The following is a 27,089-nucleotide window of genomic DNA, read 5'->3' as shown; positions in this document are numbered from 1 at the left end:
CTCCATACTCCTACCTAACCCCCTTCCACTTAGTAGTAAGTATAAGCCTTTTTCCAGCAACCCCGCCTGGCCTAGCCCACATTTACGTCTAAGGCCATGATTACGATATCGGGGACATCGTAGCTTAATCAGGACCGACCGGCCATCTGTCGGCGGTCCAGACCGCAGCATTACATGGTGCGGTCGCATACTCCCACTTCTCCATGGGAGCTTGTGCAGCGGCCGTAAACCGGCCGTAGCACAAGCTCCCACAGAGAATCGGAGAATCGTTTAATCCCTGCACGGCGTTGCAGGCACACAGTGCAGAGATTAATAGGGAGGCATCATAGGTGCCTCCTCAGCCACTAACCAGAGGCCACAGGGTGAAGGGGGCCTTGCTAGGGCCCCTCAATGTCGCTTTCCGACATGCTTTTCATGTCGGAAAGCCCGACATGGAAAGCCTGTCGGAAGCCGACATCATAATACCTGTGGCGGAAACGCTGTCCATAGGGATTACGGGCATGCCTCCGACTGACTCCTAGAGCCAGTCGGAATCCGACCGGAATGACCGGCTGGTTTAACTTTCGACCGCCTCCATTGTAATGCAAGGTAAGTGCAGTGGACAACCCAATATACCCTTGAGGGCTCGGGCAAATATGAATAAACAGGTAGAAGGGTGCCTTCAAGGGATTTGTTTGGTAAATAATTTGTATAGTTTCGATTATTAATTGAAGGTAGGGTAGTTATATACCTACAAATTTATTAATTGTCACTTTTTGAATGCTTAAATCAGCTTAGTTTATCAGAGTCAGGATTAAGCAAAGTGCGAATGAATCATCACATATTAACGTGAATACAATAAAATCAATGAACCAAAAGGAGGAGATACAAGCGGGTGTATATATAAAAATTGAATTTATATTTCTAGTTCAAAAGGGTACTTCAAATAACAACAATTATTAATACAGTGAAAGGAAATATTTCAATATTTGATGCCTTCACTTTCAAATTGATCAAACACTTTTTCACAACAATATATAGTCATTTCTCTGGAAAACAGTGTGATTGTCGACGTTTCGGTCTTTAGGTTTTCTTTACCAAGACCATCCTCAGGACAATTTTATTTACAAGGTTGACCCCTAATAAAATAAAAAAACATTGTCTTAATGAATGAAAAATCAACACCCTAAATAATAATACTTTTCCTCCAAAAAGTATATATCATTTTCTTATTAATATTCTTCATCATACATCTCGGATATTACTCTAGACATATAATCACAATTATTACGTATTTGCATTGAAAAACACTTTTTTTACATAAACTAATAAAACCTTTCAGATCAATAATCCAAACGAGTCAGAATAAATAATGAAAAGCGTCAGCATAATGCTCTTAATCCTTTAAACTCATTTATCAATTGTACTTTTTCATAGTTGCTGTCATACATATAATGTATTTTTATTAGTTTATGTAAAAAGCCTCAACCATTATTTCTACAATTTCTACATTCTCAGATGCGTGCTATCTCAAAAGTCTCCTCTATTTCCCTAACTTCCTGCATTAAAATTGGCCTTGAATTCAATCTATTCATTTTTCTCTCTTCTTTTCTATGGATTTCTCCTTACTTGCCATCCTCTGCTGCCCTAAAGCCTGTTAGTGTAGCCTACTCTGTCATACCTGTCTGCTTTACTCACTACATTTATGCACCGTGATCATACCTCTCATCATGACAAATTGGCCTCATATGTAACAATTCCCTCTAATCTGACAGTTTCTAAGGTCCTCAAGCCTATCTGCTCATTCCACTTTATATTTGCATGAATTTACATGAATGATTACACCTAACTCCTGTCAACCTAATCTACCACAAAGGAACTGGAGAAAATACTTTAAATAATTAATTATTTTCTTAATTTCCTAAGAGCTCAATACTAATCCTAATAACTAATGATCAGTGGATTAACCACTAACCTTGAGTTTCAGACTAGAGTGCAACCTGCCATAAAGCAATTCAACACTTCACCAGGGATAGTAGGCACTATATAAATGTAAATACAATAAAAATGAAAGTGGTTTACAGCACTTTGAAAATGCCAGACTGTTGTGGAAATTACTGGGTTGGAATTACTGTTCCTCTTTGGGAGCTGGGGTGCTAAAGCATTTTTACTTTTTCATATATATTCGGCTGTTCAAGTGCACTGTGTCCCAGGCTTCAATAGGTTTGTCTGTTTGTATCATGTTGATGACGTTTGGACCCTGCAATGACTGGAGGGTCTCATCACAACCAATCGTTAAGGGGGGCATCCTTATTCAGTAACCTTTGCTACAATCACAAAATAATATAGAATACACCCTGTTTGCGACACCACTTTGTGTGATGAGAAGGTAAAATTACTCACTCAGGGAACCAGTTTGGGTTTCCCAGAGTATATATGGAGGGTGTGGTACTTCCAATTAGCAGAGTTGGTGCAAAGGCACAAGGATGGGTCCTTTCTTGTGTACAGGGAGGTTCTCACTTATCCCTCATAGGCAGGAATCCCAATGGGTGCTCCACTCGAGCTGCAGCTCAATTGGTCCTCACGAGAACCTTCATTCATAACAGGGTAAAAACGTCATCGGCATAATACATACAAACAAACCTTTGAACGCTAAGGGCCTAATTATGACTACGGCGTTCCATGGACCGACGTACTCGCAGTGGAGGTCTGACCACCGCCACCACTGAGGCTCTGTCGGCAGCAAAACGAGTGTGGTGGTCAGACTGCCACGAGACCACCAGCTCCGAAAGGCTGCGAGGTATGTGATCTGTGGCCCTTTGATCTGTGGCTACTTTGGGGCAGGTGTGCTCTCCCAACACTGAGGTTCTGTTTGCAGTTGTACCGTGCGCCAGGCATATACGATGAGGCGTGGTGACCCCAAACATAAAAAGCTCTCCTTCGGCCCAACAGGTTGCTGAAACGTCACCATGTCCTCTCTGAGACATCGCACAGTGACGCTGCCCCACAGCCCTCAGATGGTGCCTTCTCTCTCCCCCAGTAGATTCTCCGCTCTGCCGCTGCCACTGCCACTGACAGGGAACCGGTAGGGTTCGAGCCTGCCTCTGCTGCCACCTGCCTCGTTGTGCCCGTCTTTCCCTGCCTCGTTTTGCCCGTTTTTCGTGTTGTCCTTGCATTGTAGGTGTGTAAGTATTGCTGTTTTTAGTTTTAGTCCAAATACTGTGGTCACTGTTTTACTGTTGTCACTGGTTCTGTGCGTTCTCGCTTCCCGCTGCTGCTCCCCGCGGCCCCTCTCCCCTGCCCCTCACGCTCCCACATCCCAGCTGAGCTCTCTATCCCTTCTCCCCTATTTAATGGCAGCCGTGCCAATGGCGCGCCAAAGGCAAGCCCGTCTGCGCCTGTCCCTGACCCGCCCGTGACCAGCGCCCGGAACCCTGGTCCTCCGGACATCCACCAGAACGACTCAGCTGCCCTCTTCGTACTCAACCCCAGAACAAACAACAACTGCCAGCTGTCCGCCCCGAACACCACCCATGAACAGTTCTCCTGCTGTCACTACCACCAGACCTTCACCACCCTCCGCACCCCCACGGGCACCTCCACCACGTCGGACGCCAACACCACCGAAGCCCTAAAGTGCATCGTCCTCAACGTGCACTCCCTGCACAGACACGCCATTGAGATCTGGGACCTCCTCGAGGCCCTCTCACCAGACGTCGCCTTCTTTAGGAAACCTGGACCAATGGCTCCTCCGCCCCGATATCGCCACCGCCTTCCCCGACGGATACAAGATCCAGAGGAAAGACCGCCCCAACTGCCCAGGAGGAGATCTCGCCATCGCGCACAAGAGCTATCTCCGACTCTCCACCTCCACCACAAATGACTCCCTCTCCTCAACGAACACCTCCACTTCCAGATCCAGACCAGCCCTAGAACCACACTCTGCGGCACCCTATCCTACAGACCCCCGGACCTCGCACCTCGTTCGCCACGACCATTGCCAACCTCATCGCACCACATGCCATTGCCTCCATGGACTACATACTTATTGGAGACCTTAACTTCCACCTCAACAACCCCAGTGACCCCAACTCCACCACCCTCCTCGACAACCTCGCCAACATCCGCCTGAAACAGCTCGTTACCACGCCCACTCACAAGGAAGGACACACCCTCAACCTCATCTTCGCAGAAGGAAATAGCACCCACTTCAGCCACTCCACGCAACCCCCCTGGACAGACCAACACTCCGTACACTTCAACATCAACAAACCTGCCACCCCCAAACCTGCACAGCGCCCTCCACGAAGGAAATGGAGCAAAATCACTGACGAGCAGCTCAACTTCACCCTCAACCGCGATGCCCCCACCACCTCGACCGACGCCAACCTCGCAGCGAAAGAACTCCACAGATGGATCTCCAACTGTGCAGACGAGCTTGCACCCCTACGCAACCCCGACAGACATCGCCCCAGGAAGGCAACCTAGTTCACCACTGACCTCCAAGAGTCCAGACGCACCTGCAGACGTCTAGAGAAGAACTGGAGAAACAGCAAAACTCCAGAAAATTGCACCAACTACAAGAACTTCATGACGGAATACCACCAATGCATCAGATCCACCAAAAAGAGCTTCATCCAAAACAAAATCCTTGCCAACTCCAGCAACTCCAAGAAACTCTTCAGTGTCATCCAGGAATTCAACAAGCCCCCCAGCGAAACCACGGACATCACCCCCTCCCAGGATCTCTGCGACAAGCTTGGATCCTACTTCCATCTGAAAATCAAGGGCCTCTATGACCACTTCAACGACCACACACCTGACTCCGAAACCACTGCCCTTTCCAACAACACCAACCAGCCTACCATATCCTCCTTGACCCCAGTCACCACCGAAGACACCACCTCGACCATGTAAGGCATCCACTCAGGGGCCCCCACGGACCCCTGCCTGCCACACATCTACCACAAAGCCGCCATCGCTCCAGAACTATGAAGCACCATCAACACCACCTTCAAGACCGGCATCTTTCCAAACGACTGTAAACGCGCAGAAGTCAGACCACTGCTCAAGAAGCCCTCAGCAGACCCCACGGACCTCAAAAACTACCGACCCATCTCTCTCCTCCCCTTTGCGGCAAAAGTCACCGGGAAGATCATCAACGCCCAGCTAACAAAATTCATCGAAGACAACCTCATCCTCGACCCCTCCCAATCCGGATTCCACATCAACCACAGCACCGAGGCCGCTCTACTCGACGCCACAGACGACATTCACACCTTCCTTGACCAAGGACACACCGTGGTCCTGATCCTACTCGACCTCCCTGCCGCGTTCGACACAGTTTCCCATCGCACACTCACCGGCAGAATCCTCGATGCCGGCATACAGGGAACCGCCCTCAACTGGATCCACTCCTTCCTCACCGGCAGAACCCAAAGAATCAGATAACCACCCTTCCTCTCCGAACACACGGAAATCAACAGCGGAGTACCACAGGGATCGTCGCTCAGCCCTAAGCTCTTCAACATCTACATGGCCCCCCTCGCTGCCATCGTCAGACAGCACGGACTCAGCATAGTATCCTACGCCGACGACACCCAGCTCATCCTCTCACTCACCAAGGACCCCGTCACCACCAGACTCAACTTCCAGGAAGGAATGAAGGACATTGCATCCTGGATGAGCAGCAGTTGCCAGAATCTCAACTCAGAGAAGACAGAGGTCCTCGTCCTCAGCCCCTCCCTCTCTGCTTGGGACAACACCTGGTGGCCCACCACCCTCCGCAACCCTCCCACCCCCATGGACCACGCCCAAAACCTCTGCATCATATTCGATTCCTCCCTCTCCATGACCCGTCAGGTCAACGCTGTCGCCGCCAGCTGTTTCAACATCCTCCGCATTCTCCGAAAGACCTTCAAATGAATCCCCCCTGAATCAAGGAAGACGGTCACCTATGCACTCATAACCAGCAGACTGGACTACGGAAACGCCCTCTACGCAGGGATCAACAAGTCTCTGCTCCACAGACTCCAGACCATACAGAACACCGCAGCCAGGCTTGTCGTTGGCATCCCTCGACACAAACACATCACCCAGCACTTGCGTAACCTCCACTGGCTCCCCGTTGAGAAGAGTATCACCTTGAAGATACTCACCCACGCATACAAATGCTCCACAACACCGGACCCCAATACCTCAATGAGAGGATCTCCTTCCACGTACCCAAGAGAAACCTCCAATCCGCCTACCTTGCCCTCGCCAAAACCCTGTCCATTGGCAGAGCCAGAAAAGCCTTAAGAGCCTTCTCCTACATCGCGGCCAAGACCTGGAACGAGCTCCGGATTTACATCAGATGCGCCCCCTCCCTGAACATCTTCAGGAAGACACTCAAGACTTGGCTCTTCAACTGAACGGAGCGGACTACCCCCTCCCCCGTGCCTTGAGACCCTCAAGGGTGAGTAGCGCGCTTACAATTCCCATGATTGATTGATTGATCATGGGTGAGCTACACACCAGATTCAAATCAATAGATGCCCGCTTTGACACTCTTAATAGTTGACTAGAAAACATCGACAAACTCATTGACCATCACACAACGCGACTGGACAGGGCAGAACACAAAAATAAATATGGAAAAATACAGACAGAAGTAAATACCATAAAACCGGGAGACCTACTTATATCGTATCAGGGTCATACCGCCTGGCAATGGCGATACCTCGAAAATGCACTACATGATACAGTGTTCAAGTCAGAATTCGGAGACACTATTAACCAATATTTTGCAATAAACACTGGGTCGGTAAACATGCCACGCTGTTGGAGGTCTTTAAGGCATAGAACCGCTGTGTTTATATTGCCAAACATTTGGATGTTCTTCCAAGCATTTGAGGGGACTTGTCTAGGGTTAAGAAGGAGCTACGGGATATTGAACTAGCCACAATGGGTGGTACAACAACTCACCCAACTCCACAATCACTCTAAATTATTGTAAGATTTCCATGCCCTGGCAGACCGCAAGGTTGCCTAAACGAGTAAATATCCCTGAGCTCGTCAATATGGAGAGGGGGAGACCCAGGCAGCACGCTGTCGTGGCTCTTGCATCCTATCGTAATAATTATGTCATGAGCCTTCTCGCTGATGATGGTACAACTACAGTTGAAAATGCTGCTATCGCACAAGCGTTCCTACCTTATTATCATTAACTATATACAACCCGTGCATCCAGAGACTCTGCATCGATTTCCTTATACTGAGCTGAGGTGGCCATGGTAATTGTTAGTGGCCCCTGTCACGTGCGCGGAAACAGCACAGGCTATTGATGTCCTGAGTGGTCCTAAGGCACTTGGTCTGCATGGACTCAAGGGTAATTTTTACAAAGCTTAAAAAACACATTCTGTCTCCCCTCCTGCTGGAGGAGTATGCAGAATCACTTTAAAAAGTCTGTCGGTGACTACTGGAGCTGTCTGGCGGAAGCTGCGTGAGCGTGAAGCTGCGAGGAGGGAGTAGAGCGTTGTGCTTCGAGGCCGGCGTGCCCTGAGGCTCCGAGACCGGTAGCTCCAGTTGCGTGCAGACACAGATCCGGCAGACCCACTGTTTTTTGCAGTCATTGGGGGGGCCACGGAACTGGTGCGGTATTGCTGTTAATGTCAGCTCCAACGTTTGTTTTGTGGTGCCGAGGAAATCGCTGCTGAAGAGCACCGAGGAGCGTGCGTCAACGGTGCAGAAGCTGCCAGAAGCGGCACTGAGGTTAGGTTAATCCTCCCCTACCGCACTGTGTTCATGGCCCATTGGGGGCCTAAAATTCTTGGGTATTAAACTCTTAAGGTCAGGCTTGTTACGTCTGTTTGCCTGACCTGTGCCTGTGCCTGTCCCCCCCCCCCTTTAGTCCCTAGTCCCTATTTAGTTGTTGTTTATGTTCTGTTCCTGTTCTGTACTGGTCTGTACTGCCCTGCCGCTCGCTACCAATTACTCCTAGGCGGCTAGGGCAATTGTTACAGAGCTACAGAGTGCCTTTGGGCGCTCCTAGGCTAAGTGCTAAGTGCTTCCAGGACTATGAGGGCTTTACTGTGAGTGCGAGTGCAAGAGCCGTACTCGGCTCTAGCAGAAAGTGAGCCCCGGTAAGCAGCGGATGCGGCCCGGCTAGGCCTGGGTGCAGCCTGCTGCCTAACCAGTTGAGCCCCACTCGCTTGTGCTCCAGCTGCACTAGTTCCCAGTCTGCTTTACTAGGGGTTGGGATCTTGGAGTACTCTTGGAGAATCCGTGGAGGCCCCTGCAGGGAGATTATCCATCGAAGCCTGGGGAGGGCTTGCAGGAGAAAAGACCTACGAAAGCACAGGGGATCAAAGACTCATTTGCATCTGTTTGTTGCTCTGATATAAGCCTCTCAGTGCTATCCTTGTGCTACCCCTGCGGCTCACATCATGGGGTCAGGTCATATATGGGGTCAAGTACAACCTGCGTTTCAGGAACAACTACAAACAAGGCGCAAAACAGTAAAGAAAACTCAAACCCGCTCCCAAAAGGATATCTCGCAGGAAAATGAAAGAGCCTTTGAGGACTTGCCATCCATATTAATTCAATTGCAAGTTCGGGGGGCGCATTGAGTGTGGTGGGGCAAACCCTACCACACTCTTCGGGGGGGGGTGATGGAGGGCTCTCTTCCCAGCCAAATATAAAGGACTTTTTCAAACAGAAAGGTGACCCCATTGTAAAGGTAACTGTGATGCGGACTTGCCTCTGACATCGCCTGTTTGGAATAACATGTGTGTATCTACAGCCCAGGCAGTTTGCGAGGATGCTATCTTCATCAGAATTATTGATGCTTTCAATGTATAAGGCTAAGGCACCTGCAGATGGCAGAAAAAATGAAATTTTCATGGCTAGTTGTATTATGAAGCAGGATATAGTAGGCATTAGTAAGGGAGAGGAGACTAGGTATGACAGTAAGCCCCAGGAGACTAGACTCCCATACCAAGATGAAGCAATTTGTACCCCAAATAGGCCAAGTTCTTCAGAAATGTTAGTGCCCATTGTCGCCCACAGTATAACCTCACCAAAAATATTTTCAAATATTATTTTAGCTGAAGATAGTAAACTAGGCCCATTAAACTCCCTATCTTGCAGACAGGATAATGGTACCAAAAATCAGGACAGAAAACTAGTAGTGCAGCACCTGTATGAATCTCAGGGGTCCCACGATAGTCTTAACCGGAGCCTAATACTGAGAATAATTTCAACCATTCGTGAATTATCATGTATTAAAATCACTGACTTGGTGTCAGTGCAGTTCAAACAAATACAGCCAAACACTCTAGAGAGTCCACAATTACAACCTGGTCCTCAAATGATATTGTGACCAAAATATTAGAATCAAGTGTGTATTTTATGGAATGTGGCATTAAGGTTGAGAAATGGACCCGTCTACATTATCCCCCGATCCTGGAGGTATTGGCCCTTAAGGTGGATAAGGATAAAATAATGGCCGATAGTGGGAAGCCAAATCCAGTATTAAGGGCTGCATCAGGTCCATCAGTCAATCAATCTTGTAGTCCTGGCTTGTTGATTGCCAATTCAAAAACAGGGGGTCAATTTTGTGAGTGGCTACCTAAAAATAATGTACGAATGGAGGATTGGTCCTGGCTTCCAGCTACTCTGGCGAAGGTGCCTCGAGGAGGTATAAATTAAATGTCCTAGCAACACATATTAATGCTAGGCAAATACGACTATGCTCCTAGAATGTTCATGGGCTGAACCACCTACTGTCTGACCCAGATACAATATTATTGTTTAACTCTTTTTCAATTGTATTACTTCAAGAAACATGGAGTGAATAAATCACTCCCTTGCTTGAGTTTAATGAATTAAGTCTCCTGGCAGTCCGAACTAATAAACCTGGCCGTGCAAAGTGTGGACTGTCGTGCTATATTGCAGCTGATCTAAATCTTGTAGTGGAAGTGGTGGATTTTGATCTGGGCTGGTTACAATGTCTTGTGTTAAAAAACACTGAATCTAATCTAATTATACTTAATATGTATCTAAGTGCCAGAAAAAATAAGCTGACGCAGTTGTATATCTTGCGAGATAACCTTAGTACATTAACAATCCAGTGCCCTGAAGCAGGCCTTATAGTCTTGGGAGATTTTAATTGACATTTGATCCCACTTTCCGCAGCAAATGGTAAGCTCAACGGAATTGCAAAAGAGTGTGATGATATTATATTCAAGGCTGGGCTCAGTCAGCTAAAAGAAAAATCTAGGTTCATCCCCACGTTTAAAAATTCTAAACAGGTATCATTTATTGACTATACGTTTATTTCAGATGAGTTAAGGTCAAAACTGTCTGAATATACGGTAATCCCTCGGCTCGAAAGTGATCATAACCCCAGAGTGCTACATTTAACTTTTAAGTAATGTGCTACCCTAGACTGAACGAACTTCCCAACATTGCCCATTCATCATATAATTTGAAGAGGGTAGTTTGGCATATTGCTAAAGAAGAAGAAATTATACAAGCAGCTAAAATATTAATAATGGAATGTGACCAGTGTGAGCAGGGGGATTTCAATATGATTAATAAACAGAATTTTATTACAACTTCTCTGGGGGGGAAATTTGCAGTCCAGGGGTTAGAAGAATAAGTAAGCCGTTAAAATCTTCAAACTCATGGTTTACTTCAAAGTTATTCAAGATAAAGAAATCACTTAATAGAAATATTCGGGAGGCGTATGCTCATAGTTTCCATCAGTCCTATTCTGTTTATAAAGAAAATTTGAATGAACTTAGAAAAGTTTATAAACAAGAAGTCTGGAAGGCTAAATCTAACTATCAAATAGGGCTTTGGAATAGCCTACTATCTCCTTCCAAACAAAATAATGCAAAAAGATTCTGGGCAGTAATCAACAAGCTTGGAACGGGTGGCTATAGGTCATTTTGTGTAAATATTTTGGAAACCAGTTGGGTAAGTTTTATTACCAATTTGTATGGTGCAGTGGATCTGGTGGCAAATCAACCAAATATGTGCTTTGGTTATGGGGAAAATAGTATATCAACTATTAATATGGGGAGTGGGGAGTGCCATGGGATGAAAACCAAAGCCAATCTTAACGATTCTAGTCTTGACTTGAACCTTAATTTTAGAATGTACAAGTTGTGATCAAATATTGACTCTGTTACGTGGGCTTCGCGCAAATGGTGCTCCTGGACCTAATGGGCTGCCAAATGCCTTGTTCTGTGCCAATGTTGATATGTGGGCTGGAATTTTGCATAAATTGTTCAATGAAGTATTGACATTGAAAATTGTGCCAGCATCATGGCAGGGTAGTATATTGCAGCCTATCTATAAAAGTGGTCCGGTAGATAATCCCGCTAATTATCGTCTAATATCATTGACTGATGTTGATGCAAAGGTTTTTGCCTCCATTCTGTTGGAAGAATTGGAAAAGTGGGCAACGCAGGAGAGTATTATTCCAATTAACCAAACTGGCTTTCGAAAGGGCCAGTCCACCACCACCAACCTGCTTGCATTCACTTTACTTGCTGAGTGGGCTGTCTCGAAAAAACAAAATGTACATATTGCCTTTATTGATTTAAAGGCAGCCTTGGAATCGGTGCCTCGAAATTTGTTATGGGAAAAATTGCTTGGTTGGGGCATCCCAGGGAAACTGTTGGAGGCCATTATCTGGTTGTATAAGGATACCTGGGTTCAAGTCAGGTTAGGTGATGGGAGTTCCTTGTCAAGGAAAATCAGAACATATATTGGCCTAAAGCAGGGCTGTGTTCTTGCCCCTTGCCTTTTTAATTTATTTTTGTCAGATCTTTCTCAGCATCTTGGCTCATGCCCCAAGGCTGGGAGGAGTGCAAATCAGCTATCTTCAGTATGCTGAAGGTACTATCCTCCTGAGCCACATTCCAATTGGCCTCCAAAGACTTATAAACGCCTTTGAAGATTACACTCAAATAAACAGCCTTGAACTGAATGTTAAAAAAACGAAAATAATGAAAATTGGATCTGTAAAGCAGAAGTACAATATATGGAGAGTCAGGGCAGGCCCAATTGAAGTTGTTAAAACTTATAGATATTTAGGGGTGGTGTTTGATGACAGATTTTCTTTTAAGTACCATTTTAATGACCTAAGGGCAAAAACTGTGATTTTAATTCATGCTTTTAAATGCTTAAAAAATCGTTGAATTGTCAATCATATGACTATATTCTTAAATTCATGAAAGCCAAGTTACAGCCAACTCTCCAATAAGTCTCAACTATTACCAGAGGAAGAGATGCAAAGCTTCTAGATTTGTTGGTAGTTAAGGCATTCAAAGCAACCTCTGGGATTCCCAGATCAGTAGGCCAAGAAGGACTAAGATTAGAGTTTGGTCTTCAGATACAGTACTTGGTATCAGAAGGAGCATTTTTTAAATGTATGTACTCTATGCTCTCATCAGCCCCTGCATCCTTAGGGAACACCTGCTAGATAAAAAATAGATAAGTATACTTATGCTGTCAAATAGATACCATATTTTAACCTCACTAGGGGACATTGGTCTGCAAGAAGATATCTAAGACTTGAAAATGCCCAATTATAAGTTAATTTTGAAAAAACTGATCAAAGCTGAATCCCCCAAATTGGATAAAAATGCATTAGCAGGGAAAATGATGCATGGTATGTAATTAATTCATACCAATTTTTACGCACCCAACCATATTTGACTGCTTATTTTTCAGCAAAAATAAAAAATACTTTCTAAAAATTACATATGGGAATACATCCTACAAAAGAGGGCACACACTTGTGGATTCAGCAGTGGCCAGATTCTAATTGTAGACTATGCGGACTGCCACAAGAGAATACATTGGGAATTAATTGGCACCTCTGAAACTTCTTCGCCTTAACAGACAACAACCTTCGACTACCTGGTACTCCTCTGAACGTAGAGACCAGAAACAGGTGTGTAAGCACTTGGAAAGAAAATGGAGGGCGGGCTATAAGGAAAAGGACAAAACTATTTATAAAGCTAGCCTGTCAAAGTATAAACACCTATTGCAAAAATAAAACAAAACTATTTCACTGATAAAATTAACTCAGCTAAAAACTCTTCTAAAGAGATTTTTAAAATAGTAAAAACCTTAGCCCACCCGGGTGCCCCATCAGTTCAGGCCAGTCAAGAACTGTGTAACAAGATAGCCAAAAATCTTTTAGAAAAGGTAAATAATATTTTTGTTACCTTTTCTAACTCTACTCAAGAAAATAATCAGAGTCTAGCAACCTCCCAATTTGACTCTATGGCTAATAGGCCTTTCTTACAGAATTGTGCCCCTCTAACAGAGCTTGATATATCTAAGCTAATGTTGAAGATATAGTCAGGTTCCCCTCATGACCCATGTCCAAATATGGTTGTCTTATTAGCTGTAGAACCAATCTCAAAAATTTTGACCCCCATTTTCAACACCATGTATTTAGACGGATATTTCCCAAAAGACTGGAAACATGCATCAATTCTGCCACTTTTAAAGAAACACAATTTAGATATCAATGACCCAAACAATTTTAGACCTATATCAAGAATTCCACTCCCGGCAAAGGTCATAGAGAGGAACATCAATGCTCAACTAAATACATTTCTACAAGACTCTCGAGTCCTGGACCCAACACAGTTTGGATTTAGAGGGGGTCACAGCACTGAAACTGCGTTGCTAAAATCCACTGGAGAGATCAGGAACATTTTGGACCAGGGAGGGAACGCCACCTTGATCATGTTAGATCTTTCAGCGGCATTCGATACCGTGCATCACGGTATACTGATGAAACGTCTCATGGAGATAGGAGTTGAGGGTTCGGCTTGGAATTTCCTCAAATCCTTTCTTACGGATAGAGTACAAACTGTAACATTGGAGGAGTTCCAGGCAGAATCATTCTCCCTGCCTTGTGGAGTTCCCCAGGGATCTTCATTGAGCCCGACTCTTTTTAATGTATATGTTTCCTCCTTGGCACCGCTTCTTGAATCATTTGGGTTCACTCTAACCTCATATGCTGATGATACCCAAATAGTGGTCAACCTGCTCCCAGGAAACTCTGTGCACACTTCTCCAAGACTACAAAATTGTATGTCCGCCGTGGGAGACTGGATGGGAAAAAATTGCCTAAAGCTTAACTCCAACAAAACTGAGGTTATTCTTTTTGGCAACAACCCTAACGTATGGACACCAGACTGCCGGCCGACAGATCTTGGCCAACTCCCCACTCCTGTATGGAATGTAAAAAATCTTGAAGTGTGGTTGGACGACAAACTGAGTGGCAGGGATCAGGTGAACAAAGTTGTTTAGTTGTTTCCACTACTTCTTATACTCTCAAATCTTGTAAAAAAATGATGCCACTACTCCCAAAAGCAGTACAGCAAACAGTTGTCACTGCTCTTATTATGCCTAGACTGGACTATTGCAATAGTCTATATTTGAGGATACATGAAGGATCCCTAAATAAATTACAGATCTTGCAGAATGCGGCTGCCAGACTGCTCACAGGCACGCCTATGACTGGCTCCATTTCTGCTCAAATCAAAGCTCTACATTGGTTGCCTGTGAGGCAACGCATTCAATTCAAGGCTTTGACACTGGTCTTTAGGGCCCTTCATGGAATGGGGCCTGAATTCCTAATACAACAACTCCACTGGTATTCCCCTACCAGAACCCTACGATCCTCGGAAGCCAAATTGGCTATGGCTCCTAGGGTGAAGAAGGCCAATTGGGGTGGTAGAGGTTTTGTGGTCAATGCAGCCAGGGCATGGAATGCTCTTCTTTTATCTCTGAGAAGTATGACCGATCTTCTTCCATTCCGAAAGACATTAAAAACATTTCTTTTCAACAACTGATTCTTCATATTCCCTATTTTTAACTTGACCCCTCTTTAGGCCTTCTCTAGGCGCCAAGACACCTTTTTGGTAACAGTTGCGCCCTATAAATGCCCTTAACATAACATAACATAACATAACATTAGTACATATAGTGTGCGTGTGCCCTAAGTTCATTAACACTCAACGTATATTTTTTAAACCACTATTTCTGAGGATTGGGGTAGATCAGCTCGCCAGGCACTAATCAGGTCACTATCTGGTGAATCGATCCCGTTAATATACCAACTGATAAAATGTCTAAATGCAGCCAAAAAATGTTTGATATAACAAGTCTGAGATGTATCGTATTTACTTACCTTAAACAAATGAGCTTTTTATAGATATTTTTCGTTTTCTGCTAGGGAGAAAATGATATCAGTAACAATATATGCCCTGTTACGGTAATTATTGATGCACTTTATTATTGTTTCTATACAATGGAATTATTAATTATGGCACGTTGGCACTTTAAGATGCAATATGTGCAATATTCTGTTATAGTAGCTAATGATGTATTATTATTGCATTTTATCCTTGTCTTTATATGTTATAATTATGATTGTACTGGTATTTTTAAATGATACTTGTGGTACAGTTTTTAGATATTGCGTAATATAAAGATGTTTGATAGCAATGATTTTAATTAATCACGCAATAAAGATTTATTATTATCACTTAAAAAAGGCATTCTGCCCCCCACCCTTCGGCAAGCTGTAATTACCCTATTATTTACATCTGGTAAGCCGGTGAACCTCTGTACTACCTACAGACCGTTGTCCCTACTAAACCGCAATAACAAAATATTGGCTAAAGTTAATGCCAAGCGCATTTCCCTGCTGATGGAGATGATAATTTCTACCATTCAGACTTGCTTCATCCCGCATTGCTCTACTGCTATAACGCTCCGTACCATCTTTACCATACTGAATCAGATTTCTATGTCAGGACCGGAGGCTCCGATTATGCTTCTCATTTTCTTTACTGAAAATCTCAGCAGCCAATCAGAAAGTAGAAAAAACACAAATATGTACTACAATACCCATAAACCTAGTGGGTATCAAGTAACAACCATAGAGTAGTCCCCTATAAATGGAGCACAAGAGAATACTACATCCTCTTTCTTTGCTGCTCCGCAGCCAGTTAAGTGTTTTTTCACCTTTTCCTAATGTATGCATGCTTCGTTTGCCTAGCTTGCTTAATGTTATTTCCTTACACTTGGCTTAATTGTAGGGCCGTTGTGCACGCTGCTTGCACTGCCGTCTTTTCCCTCTGCGCACTTTCGGTGCTGCCGCACGTATCGGCCCGCGTTCTATCGCGCATTGTGTTCCTTCGTTGCTTTAAGAGTGCCGCTCCGTTTTCAGGGCACCGCTTGCGTGGGAGCGCGTATCGCCTCCCGGTTACGGGCGTTTTCTGCCCGCATAACCTCATTAGTGGAGTGGGAGACGGGGAGCGAGGACGCGCGCGCTCTGCGAGCGCTGTCCTCTTTCTGGCTTGTTTCGGCCGTCCGCGCATGCGCGGCGGCCATATTTGCATACTGGCATTTCTCCTCAGATTTCACCGGTGATTTTGAACGCAGGAGCAGCGTTTTTTCAAGGCTCTAAACCCACAAGCTTGCCAGCCTCCCCAGTGACGTCCAATTCTACATTAGGGCTTAGGCTGTATAATTAGCATAGGCTCTGCCTAGAGTGGCATTGTTAGGCAAGCCCTCCCTCCACATTTAAATATTTACATATTTATACACTTGGAATTATTCATTCCTGTGTTGTTTGGCTTGCCTGGGGTTTGGCCACTCCCCTTATTTATCACTGTCATTCCCCTTCAAGTAGTAAAACCTCTGACAGTGCATATTAACAGTGCATATTGTCACTTCTAAGTGCCTACAATGTCTGAATTTTATTATGATGAAGCGGACTATTTTGAGGAGGAACCCTCTGGGTCTTTGGAGTATGAGCTCGTCGAAGCTCTAGATGTGGGAGTTCAGCACTCCGTTAACAAAGCTATGGTCAGGGCTATTGAACCCTTGAAGCGCCATTTATGCAATTACGCCTTACAGCTAGGCTGGCTTCCTGCATCGACGTCCAGCGCTTCATCTGGTGTTAAACGGTCCAAAACCCACACACTTCCGATTTTGCGAAGCTCGCAAAAACCATGGCATCGGACCATTCTTATGGCTCTAAGTTCAAGGAGACTCCTTCTAGCTCTCCTCCCAGAGATGATGGGAATACCTCCTCTGGTACGTCGTCGGAGTCGGAGCCTTCTCCTCCACCCGCGAAGAAGTGACGTAAAGAGCGGTTTGTGGACGCCCCCTCACATCCCACTTTAATAACCTTTGAGCCTTCTACAATTGTCCATCCTAATTCTTCCTCATGGCTCCCTCAACTGAAGTTGCGACATATGTCCATTCCCACTTACGTCAGCCGTTTGACAAGGATGTTAGAGCACGTTTACGTTCTGAATGCCCACGTCCAGACCTCGCGGACAAGGTGGCGGATACTCCTGATGTGGATCCTTCCATGTTCACGTATCTCAAAAAATATACTAAGGATCCTAAGAAGGGTCTAGATCGTGCTTGGAGATCCTGCCAGGATAAGTTGCTGAATTTGTCCGGCCCCTAACAAAGATTTTGGATTTGGGTTACATATCCAAAGCCTCAGGGCAGATTATCAATCCAGATGATTTAATTGGTTGGGCTCAACATGCAATATGTTTATTAGGCAATGCTAACTGTGCCATGTCCAGTGAGCGCCGCCGCTCTATTCTTTTAAAACTCGATCCAAAGTTAGCTGAGTTGTCTTCTTCGGAGTCCGGCCCTTTAGCTCAGGCTTTCCTCTTTGGTCAACCTTTTTTAAAAGAATTAACTAAATTCGTCGCAACCTTCAGTGGCCTGGACAAAGCGCAGGGTTCCTTAAAGCGGGCTTTTCGCCCGGTTTTTGGAAGGGCCGAACGACATAGTGGGCGGTCGTTCGGCTGTGGTTACCAAAGAGGCACCCAGCGAGGCTATGATTCCCAACGTGGCAAATATCAGGAGTCCACTTCTTCTGCCAATTTCTACCCCACACGTGGATCCCATAATTACAACAAAAAGGAACGCTATGGAGGCAACCAAGGAGGTCAACGCGATGCCACTCCTTCAGGTGAGCTTAATTCCCTTTTCAGAGGTTCAATTGGGGGGCCGTCTCCAGTTTTTTCTCCACAAATGGCAAGAGATCTCGCAGGATGCGTGGATCCTGGATACGGTACAGGGTTACAGGATAGAATGTCTTCATTCTCCCTCTCAGAGTCTTTCCCCGCGACCAATGGTTTTTTCCCATCTGGATCAGGTTTTCATTTCCAGCGAGATAGATTCGCTTCTCCAAAAAGGGGCCATAGAGCGGACGGTTCGTCATCATCACGGCTTTGTCAGCAATGTCTTCCTGGTTCAGAAGAAGGGGGGTGGATCCAGGCTTGTTTTAAATCTCAAGGATTTCAATGGATGGGTCATATATCCTCACTTCAAGATGGAGGGGATCCATCTTCTTCGCGATCTTCTTCAGGAAGGGGACTGGATGGTCCGCCTAGATCTGAATGATGCTTATCTGTCGGTACCCATTTACGGACCTCGTCGTCGTTTTCTTCAATTCCAATGGCAGGGAATGTGGTACGAGTACCAAGTCCTTCCTTTCGGCCTCTCGTCAGCACCTTGGTGCTTCACGAAGCTTCTGAGGCCTGTAGTCGAGTTTCTTCGCGCCAGGGGCGTTCGCCTCATCATTTATCTGGACGACATTCTCATCATGGGTCAGTGTCCTCGTCTTGTTTTGCAACATCTTGCCTGGACCACGGATCTCTTCCAGAATCTGGGATTTTTGATCAACCCTCAAAAATCAATGTTGATTCCAGCTCAGTCGGTGGAGTTTCTAGGCTTTCTAGTCGACTCCCTCACTTGTCAACTCCTCTTACCCCAGCAGAAGATCAGATCGATCAAGAGAGAGTTGAGGTTGATTTTGAACAAGCAGACTGTGTCCTTGAGGTCTGTAGCCCGGGTCGTAGGGTTGTTAGCTTCTTCTATACAAGCGATCTTTCCGGGCCCCCTTCATTACCGAGCGCTTCAACGCCTCAAAATCCGCCATCTCCAGAAAGGCCTCAGGTATTCCGATCAGATCCCTCTTTCAGAGGAGGCGAGGTGGGAGATGTTGTGGTGGCTGGAACATATGGAGTCATGGAACGGTCGAGCCCTATTCGGCACCACTCCGGAGGTAGTGATCGAATCCGATGCCAGTAGGTGGGGTTGGGGAGCCTGATGCGGTCAAGTGTCCACTGGCGGCTGTTGGTCTCCAGAGGAGTTGAATCTTCACATCAATTGCCTGGAGCTTCTGGCGGGCTCCTTTGCGATTCGTTGCCTCTCACCCCGCCAGATAAATTGTTTCATCCTTCTCCGCATGGACAACGTGTCGGCGGTTCGGTATGTCAACAAGTTGGGTGGGACTCAGTCCCGTCTTCTAGCAGAGATTGCCAAAGACTTATGGCACTTTTGCCTTCAGAACAGTCTCTTTGTAGTAGCGGAGTATCTTCCAGGGTGCAGCAACCAAGTTGCGGATTGGAATTCCAGACATCTCCGAGATTTCAGCGATTGGCGGCTTCATCCTCGAATGTTCCGATTGTTGAACAAGATGTGGGGGCCCTTGTCGGATCGATCTGTTTGCTTCCAGTCTCAACAAACAAATTCCGGAGTTCTTCAGCTGGCGTCCGGATCCGGAGGCTCTGGCCACGGATGCTTTTCTGCAAGTATGGCCTCCAGTGCTTTGTTATGCGTTCCCTCCATTTGTAATGATTCCAAGGGTCCTAGCCCGTACCAAATGTTATCGCTCGGAATTGATTCTGATCACTCCTCTTTGGAGGGCTCAAGCATGGTTCCCAGTACTTCTAGAAATGTTATGTGCGGTTCCGGTTCTTCTTCCCCTTCGGTGGAATCTGTTGTTAGACCATCTCCAATCCCCACATCCGTTGATAACATCAGGTCAACTACGGCTGGTCGCTTGGCGAATTTCGGGGATCGTTGGAAAGTCCCAGGCCTTTCGTCAGACGCTACCAGATTTATCAATGAGGCTTGGTCGCCCAACACACACAAACATTATGCTACAGCATGGAAACGATGGTGTGATTGGTGCTCTTCACGGAATGTGGATCCCGCTGCAGCAGATGTCTCCTTGGCGGTGAACTTTCTAGCATCCTTAGCCGCTTCAGGTCTTGCTTATCGCACGGTCAATAATTTTCGATCAGCCATCTCGGCAGGTCATGTAGCCATTGGTGGCAAACCACTTGGTGATCATCCTTTAGTGTGTAAATTACTTAGGGGTATCCGGTTGGTAAAACCTGTGTCCTAAATATTCTGAGCTCTGGGATGTCTACATTATCTTAAGCTTCTTGGATTCATGGCCTTTAAATCAAGGTTTGTCTCGCAAACAACTTTCTGCCAAGCTAGCTATGTTACTTTGTTTGGTATCATGTAAACGCGTGTCTGATATCTGCGCCCTCGATCTAGCGGGTCGTAGATTCTCTCCTGAGGGTGTTACTTTTTTGGTCACTAGACGCACTAAAAGTAACACCACGTCTGTCACTTATCCTGCGTTTCCTGACAATCCCAAACTGTGTGTGGTACAATGTATCTGGGATTATGAGGTAAGTACTGCAGGTTTTCGTCAAGATATGGCAGGTCAATTATTGATTGCTCTACAGAAACCTTTTCGTCCAGTGACCCCAGCTACACTGGCACGATGGGTACGTTGGCCCATGAGCGAAGCTGGTATTGATGTTTCCAAATTTGGTGCTCATTCTGCTCGTGGTGCTATGGCATCCAAGGCCTTTTCTATGGGAGTCAGTTTATTGGACATTATGAATGCAGCTGATTGGTCCTCTGACTCTACATTTAAAACCTTTTATTATAAACCTATTGTAAATTTTGCATCTGTTGTGGTGGCGCAGCTTTGAACAAGCCTAATCGAAGCCTCCGGTCCTGACTAGAATTAAAAATTTGCAAACATTAGTGACAAGAATTTTCAATTCTATTAAGGGCACGGAGGCGAGGATTATCCCACCCATATTCAGTACTGTATTGTCTGATTTGAAATGCTTTATAATGCAATGCATATTTCTGCTGATGTTTTTTTCCCTCCCTCTTTTTTGCTACATCTCTTCCTGGGAGTGTGGATTACGGCTTTATATTTCTATTTCAGGTTCTGATCTCAAGTGAAATTTGCTGCCTTTTCACCTTTAAAGAAGGTTCTTTCATCGTCTTCCAGGACATGCTGTTACGTTGAAGCCGCCTTCAAGTTTTTCTGATGCTGCCGTTGGCCTTTGGATTCCTTCGGTTGAATGGACTCTTACCAGTTGTTTCTCGGATTCCAGACTGTGACTATATTTTGACTTAACTTTTTTCACTCAAAGAAAGAGGATGTAGTATTCTCTTGTGCTCCATTTATAGGGGACTACTCTATGATTGTTACGTGATACCCACTAGGTTTATGGGTATTGTAGTACATATTTGTGTTTTTTCTACTTTCTGATTGGCTGCTGAGATTTTCAGTAATGAAAATGAGAAGCATAATCCTCGCCTCCGTGTCCTTAATAGAACTGAAAATTCTTGTAACGAATGTTGGCAAATTTTTAATTCTCCGACCCTCCCAACAGTAGTCGCCCTCCTGGACGTCTGGAAGGCGTTTGACTCGCTGGAATGGTCGTTTCTATGGGTGACGCTGGGTGAGGTAAAAACAAAGTGTTTCCATAACAAATGAAAAACAAAAAGATATCCATTAAGTCGCTGATTTGTACAAAGTAAAACCAGAAAACCTGGATAAATTGCATGATCTTAGGCCAATATTTTGTTTCAGCAAAACCTTTCTTTATTATTGCTTAATAAACCACATTCAAATATGTGAGTTCAGAAAACCAGTTACACAAAACCTACGATGTTGGATTTAATATACTGTGATTTTGCCCTATAACAATCAGGGCCATGTTCAGGGTTGCCAAGACAACCGACTTCCCTCTTATTCACCAATGGTTCATACATGAAACTGTCACTTTTAATAAGTATTTCTCACTGCAGTGTTATAGCGTGATGCATTAATGTCAACGCTTCCACATGTCAAAAAACTTGTATTGAATGCTGGAGAGACGTTGTCACATCTGACGTGCTGTTTGTTCTCTGATTTACACTGCAAACATTTCCAGGGAAACGGACTCTAAGGCCCGAGCCAGGCCCTTGGCTCGGCTCTTGTCGTTATTTTGTAAACTCGCCCACCCCTACACAGATTCATAGGGACTGTACCTGTAAATGTCCCTTTTCTTTGTCCATGCTGCACAATACTGTCCCTTTCCTATGTCCCTGCACAGTCTCCGACACGGCTGCCAAACGTCGTCCTCTCTAAAATTCAGATTAAATGCGCATGCGCACATCTTCAGTTCTCGTTGCTCTCCACCCCCTTGCACCAGTGCCGTCAACGTGCGCGCACGTGTCCTGCAGGACAAGCTAATTGGAGGAGCAGTTATGTAATGTGGCATCATTGCGTGCCTCGTCCAATCAATAGCTACCTCTGGCGGATGATAAACACAGCCGCACGTGGCAGAGGAGAATGGCCTCGTGACTGGGAAAAGGAACTGCTTGAACTAGCGTCCGTGGTCCTCATGCAGTATGAAAATATTCTGCCTTATTTATATTTTTATTATATAGTCTGCCCGCACCCCTGAAGATGCTAGGGACATTATAAGGAACCGCTGCGTCCCATCATTGTTGCTTCCTGTCTGCATTTAGAGGATGGGGCGAGTATTACCGCCCCGCTCCGACACTCCTTTTTTTTTTTCCCTGGAGGGGGGGAGTTAAGAAGGTCTCCCAGACCTCATCCAACGTCCTCCTTCTCCTTTTCCCTGGGGGGTAGGAACCTCAACGGCTCTAACAATGGCAAGTTTCCTCCTGATAAGATCAGGGTCCCATACGACCCCCACAGATCCCAACACAGTGCTCGTTAATGCCATTTGATGTCTTGATGTAAATAACAACGCTCGTTAATGCATGTGCTCTCCTAATGTAAATAAAGGTACTGCGTGCCCTTACCTGGACGAGTCTCCATGCCGCCTCGGCCGGGGGTAGCAGGGCCCTCTCGTCTTCTCTGCTGCCCCCTCTTCAGTGTCAGCACCTCATGCCCGTAGTGTACCCAGCCGGCATGGCCCTCCCTGCCTCTGCAGGGCTACCTTGCTGTCTCCTGCTGTCCATGCGCCTCTCGTTGGATTAATTCATAAACAGAGGATGGGCAATGCACGAACTAAGAGAGTTCTTCCAAATGAAGGCGCCACCTCCTGATTCGGGGGTCCTTCTGGGTCACTGTCTCTGCCCCTGAAGTGGGGTGACCGGACCCCCCATGTTGCCTGGAATCATATCGTGCCTCTTCATACGAGCGATAGTGAAAGCTCCCTCATGCCAGAGTCTGGTGTCCCGTGAGTCCCCGAGCCAAGCCCCTGGGTGCCCGGGCTTTACCAGGGAGATGAGCTGGAGGAGCCCCAGGTGGCTCGGTGCAGCTGACTGTGTGCGTCTGAGCGCACTGGCTCGGGTTCCTCCCCTACTTCTTCGTGAGCTCTGCTCCGATGCTTATCAGCTCCACCCCGTCACACAGCCAAGAGCAGTGATCATCCCACAGTGGCGCTTCGCTCAAAGTTACCCCTCCACTCCAGATCGTTTCGCCTCTGCCACTCAACGCCCTTCTTCTACATCCTATCACCCAGGACCGTCTTAACCTTTCTCGTTTAGGCAAACACCCCTCTACACCTTCAAAAACCCAATCTTACTTCCACCTCTTTATGCAGATCCCCTCGTTACTTAATCCTCATTACCGTCTGTAACCCAAATACCCCCTACAACCCCTCCTTACAATTCAGTCCTTTACACCCTATCACCCAGATTTCTTTACTCCTGTCAAGCGAGCTTCCCTCCACGCATTTCATCATACTCCCCTCCCTCCAAACACACAAACACCTCTATGCATGTCTCCCCATCTCCTTAACCCCCTTTGACTCAGTCCTACTGCCTCTTGAATCACACACATACCCACCCGCCCCATTACTCAATGTCCATCCAGATAGCACAACACATACCCATACTCCATCATGATATTTACGTTGATAACACAACATTGATGTTTCTAGGTTTAAGGTAAATGTTAAGGGCACTTTAAGGGGAAACCTTAGATTTAGATTCAAGAATCGAATTTGGGTTAAGTTTAAGGGAATGTTTGGGCAGATTATACCTTTGGCATCGGCGAGGCGGATCTATGCCCAGGATGGCAACCTTCAGAGGGGAGAGCTGAGCTGCCTACCCTAAGGGCACGGGTCTCATCTAGCTCCAGGGATTCAAATTAATTTTCTTTTAATCCGTTGATATTTGTTCTAAGTTACCCAAGCACCTACGTTTAACCCGCACCTATCCTCCTTCCTTGTACTTCCCCCTCCAATCTACCTCCATTCCCATACCCCACATCCCGTAACCCACCCCATATCAACAAATTGGCACCAGCGAAGCAGCTGAGCTGTGTGTGATTCAGTAGAGCTGGGGGTTGAGATGTTTGTGTTCAGAGATCACTTACTGCTTTAATTTAATCAGCCAATGACTAGCCTGTGGACACAAAGGAGACTGCCTGTTGCCTTATTTTACGCACAATCAGAAGTGAGGGTGCCAAATTTGGTTAGGCTCTGTCAGAGCAAAGGCTGGCCCTTTGTTTAGGATTGCAGAATGGTGTGCATTCTAGTTTAGTATTGGGTTTTGTGCCAAGGTAGCCTCTAGGGCTATGGCAGCGGCGTCACTATATGGGTGCGGGGGGTGCGGACAATCAATAGCAAAATCATTGTTCTCATAGTTACCTATTCTAGCTAAATGGGTCAAGACCGGTCTCTCGGTAAAGTCTCTCGAGCTGCCGTCCTCAGCATAGGTTCACGAAGAAGTGGCCTCAAAAATCCAAAATGCAATGACCGCAAAGAACCATTTTAATAGAATAGTCATTAACTCGATAAATTTTCAACAGAAAACTCTGCTCCAGCACACCCTCACATGGGGTGACACCAACAGGGCCGGTGTGCGCCTAGCAATCTAACCTTTCAGGAGGAGGAGGTGTCTGTGCGCAGCGCGCACTGTCTCCTCTCCTTTCTTTTATTTGCTTCCCTGTGAAATGGATCCAAAAAAGAAAATCATTTTTGCCGGAAATCAATCTCGTATTTTTCTGACATTTAATTCCAAAGTGCAGCATCTGGAATAAAAGTTTAAACATATGAAAAATAAATAACTAAATAAAGTAAGACAGAGTGGTAGAAAACTGGCCAGAATGATTTTATTCACACCCAAACACATTAGCACCACTTTTACAGAGTTTGCCAGTGAAGCGCTATTTTTGTTGTCTTGGCTTTGTTTTCCCTGGGCTTGGAACTGGTGCACCAATCCTGGAGGTACTGCAATGTGAGGATTGAAAAACAAAATTTATACTGCTGCTCTGTATCTAGGGATGTTGTCTTATTTTTACCATACTGCTTACGTTTTGTAAGGATACAAGCAATGGCCATTGAAATGGGTCCATTCAGGGCTCTGTTGTCATGTCCTTAACTTTTCAGGCAAAAGCACTCACTGATTTCTGAACAGTGAGTGTAAAAGCGTTAAGGTAACCATGTTGTTCCTGCTTACATTTCACATGGTTTGCAAAATGTTGCCTTCCCTATGATTGTTTGCTTTTTCCAGGATGCTGTCACTTTTTTTTGTAGGCCACATATTGCTCTTGCCCAGTGCGTAATTTAAATTGAACCGCATCCAGGTGTTTATAGCCGGCAACAATTGGGTTGCAGTTGAAGGCAGTCTGAGTTTTTCTCAGTGGGGGAGAGGATGTGGCACTATGGCCAGAGCTGCTGAATTTGGAACTGGGGAACCAGGTTCAGCCTTAATAACCAGTCCGCCAGACCACTCTCCTGAGAGAGCACTATCTCATGCTAGACCTTAGAAGGCTTCGCAAGACATTAGAAGCCCCGGTGTCGTAGCACCAGCAGGTGGACCCTAGCATGACAAGTGTAAGTTAACCTTCAAGGCTTGTCCACCACTATACATACTGAAGTTCACCTCCAGTCTTGCGGGCAGGCCTATGAAGCAGTACACCCTAGAACAACAGTGACCCTATCCAGACCCTCCAGGATTTCGCGGCTTGCCGCGAAATCGGCACTTTTGTAAAAATGCCGCGATTTTTACAAAAGTGCCAGCGAAATCGGCACTTTTGTAAAAATGCCGCAATTTTACAAAAGTGCCTGCGAAATCGGCAATGTACAACCCCTGTCAGGTAGCAATAACCCCAATAATGAAGCATGACGTAAATTAACATTTGTTGTGTGAGGAGTATTTTACAAACATGCAATGTTCCGTGGACCCCTACAGTGTATTTTCTAACTCTAAAACTGTATATGTAGGGGAAACATTTATGCGTTGTAATGGCTATTTTAATATTTATATCTTATTATGCTGCCACTGCCTTGTAACAGTGATGTGTATTAAAGCTGTAAGTTTAGCTAACAATCCCAGTGATGAAAACAATACCCATATACCATATATGCCTTTCTTGCATGTACGCAGCCAATTATTCTTGATTCTTTTCAAACTTGTAACTAGTGCATGTTAGAAATACTTTTTTGTTTTGTTAGGTATTGCAAATTTTTGCCCTTATTGTGTTTTGTAACTTGTAACGGTAACGACAGCACAGTGAGGCCAACAGCCAACACAGAAAATGACTGCTGCAGCATACATAGTGAAGACGTATTAAAATGTATTCACTATGAATGCTTCTGCAGCCATCTTCTCTGTTTACTGCTGGCCTCGGCAAACTCACACATGGCAGAGTGAAAACGCTTTCTAAAAGGTCCTTTAAAAGTCAGCTGGAAGTGTTTTCACAGTTGACTATTAAAGGGCAATTTAGTAAGCTTCCTTTTCTGTCTTGCCACTGAAGTCTTTTTCTACCTCATTTTCCACCGCGGCCGTTACACTACACACTGAGACAGACACACAGACCAACAGAGGCGCACAAACACAGAGACACACACACAGGCACAGATAGACACACATAGATAGAGTCACAAACACACAAGAGCCACACATAGGCAAACACAAACAGACCCACACACAGAGACAGAGATACAGGGACACACTAAAACAGACACACAATGATAGATAGA

At 45.6% G+C, this 27,089-nt stretch overlaps 1 protein-coding gene across 2 annotated transcripts in view; it reads right to left on the bottom strand.

The window, feature by feature from the left end:
* NR1D2 (nuclear receptor subfamily 1 group D member 2) overlaps nucleotides 1–23,442 on the bottom strand; it is a 110,179-nt gene extending 86,737 nt beyond the window's left edge. The window contains exon 1 of one of the 2 annotated variants that reach the window (XM_085630513.1): nucleotides 22,957–23,442. In XM_085630513.1, coding sequence (XP_085486639.1) covers nucleotides 22,957–22,972 — 16 coding nt within the window. In that variant the 5' untranslated portion in view covers nucleotides 22,973–23,442. Of the gene's footprint in view, nucleotides 1–22,173; nucleotides 22,276–22,956 lie in introns of those variants that run through there. The other variant, XM_085630514.1, reaches the window with a different exon arrangement.
* Between the last annotated feature and the right edge of the window lie 3,647 nt (nucleotides 23,443–27,089).

The sequence above is a fragment of the Triturus cristatus genome, chromosome 10 (genome assembly GCF_964204655.1).
Source record: "Triturus cristatus chromosome 10, aTriCri1.1, whole genome shotgun sequence".
NCBI classification, from domain to species: Eukaryota; Metazoa; Chordata; class Amphibia; order Caudata; family Salamandridae; genus Triturus; species Triturus cristatus.
Note: the sequence above shows the minus strand (reverse complement) of the source record. Positions and strands in the feature narration are given on the sequence as shown.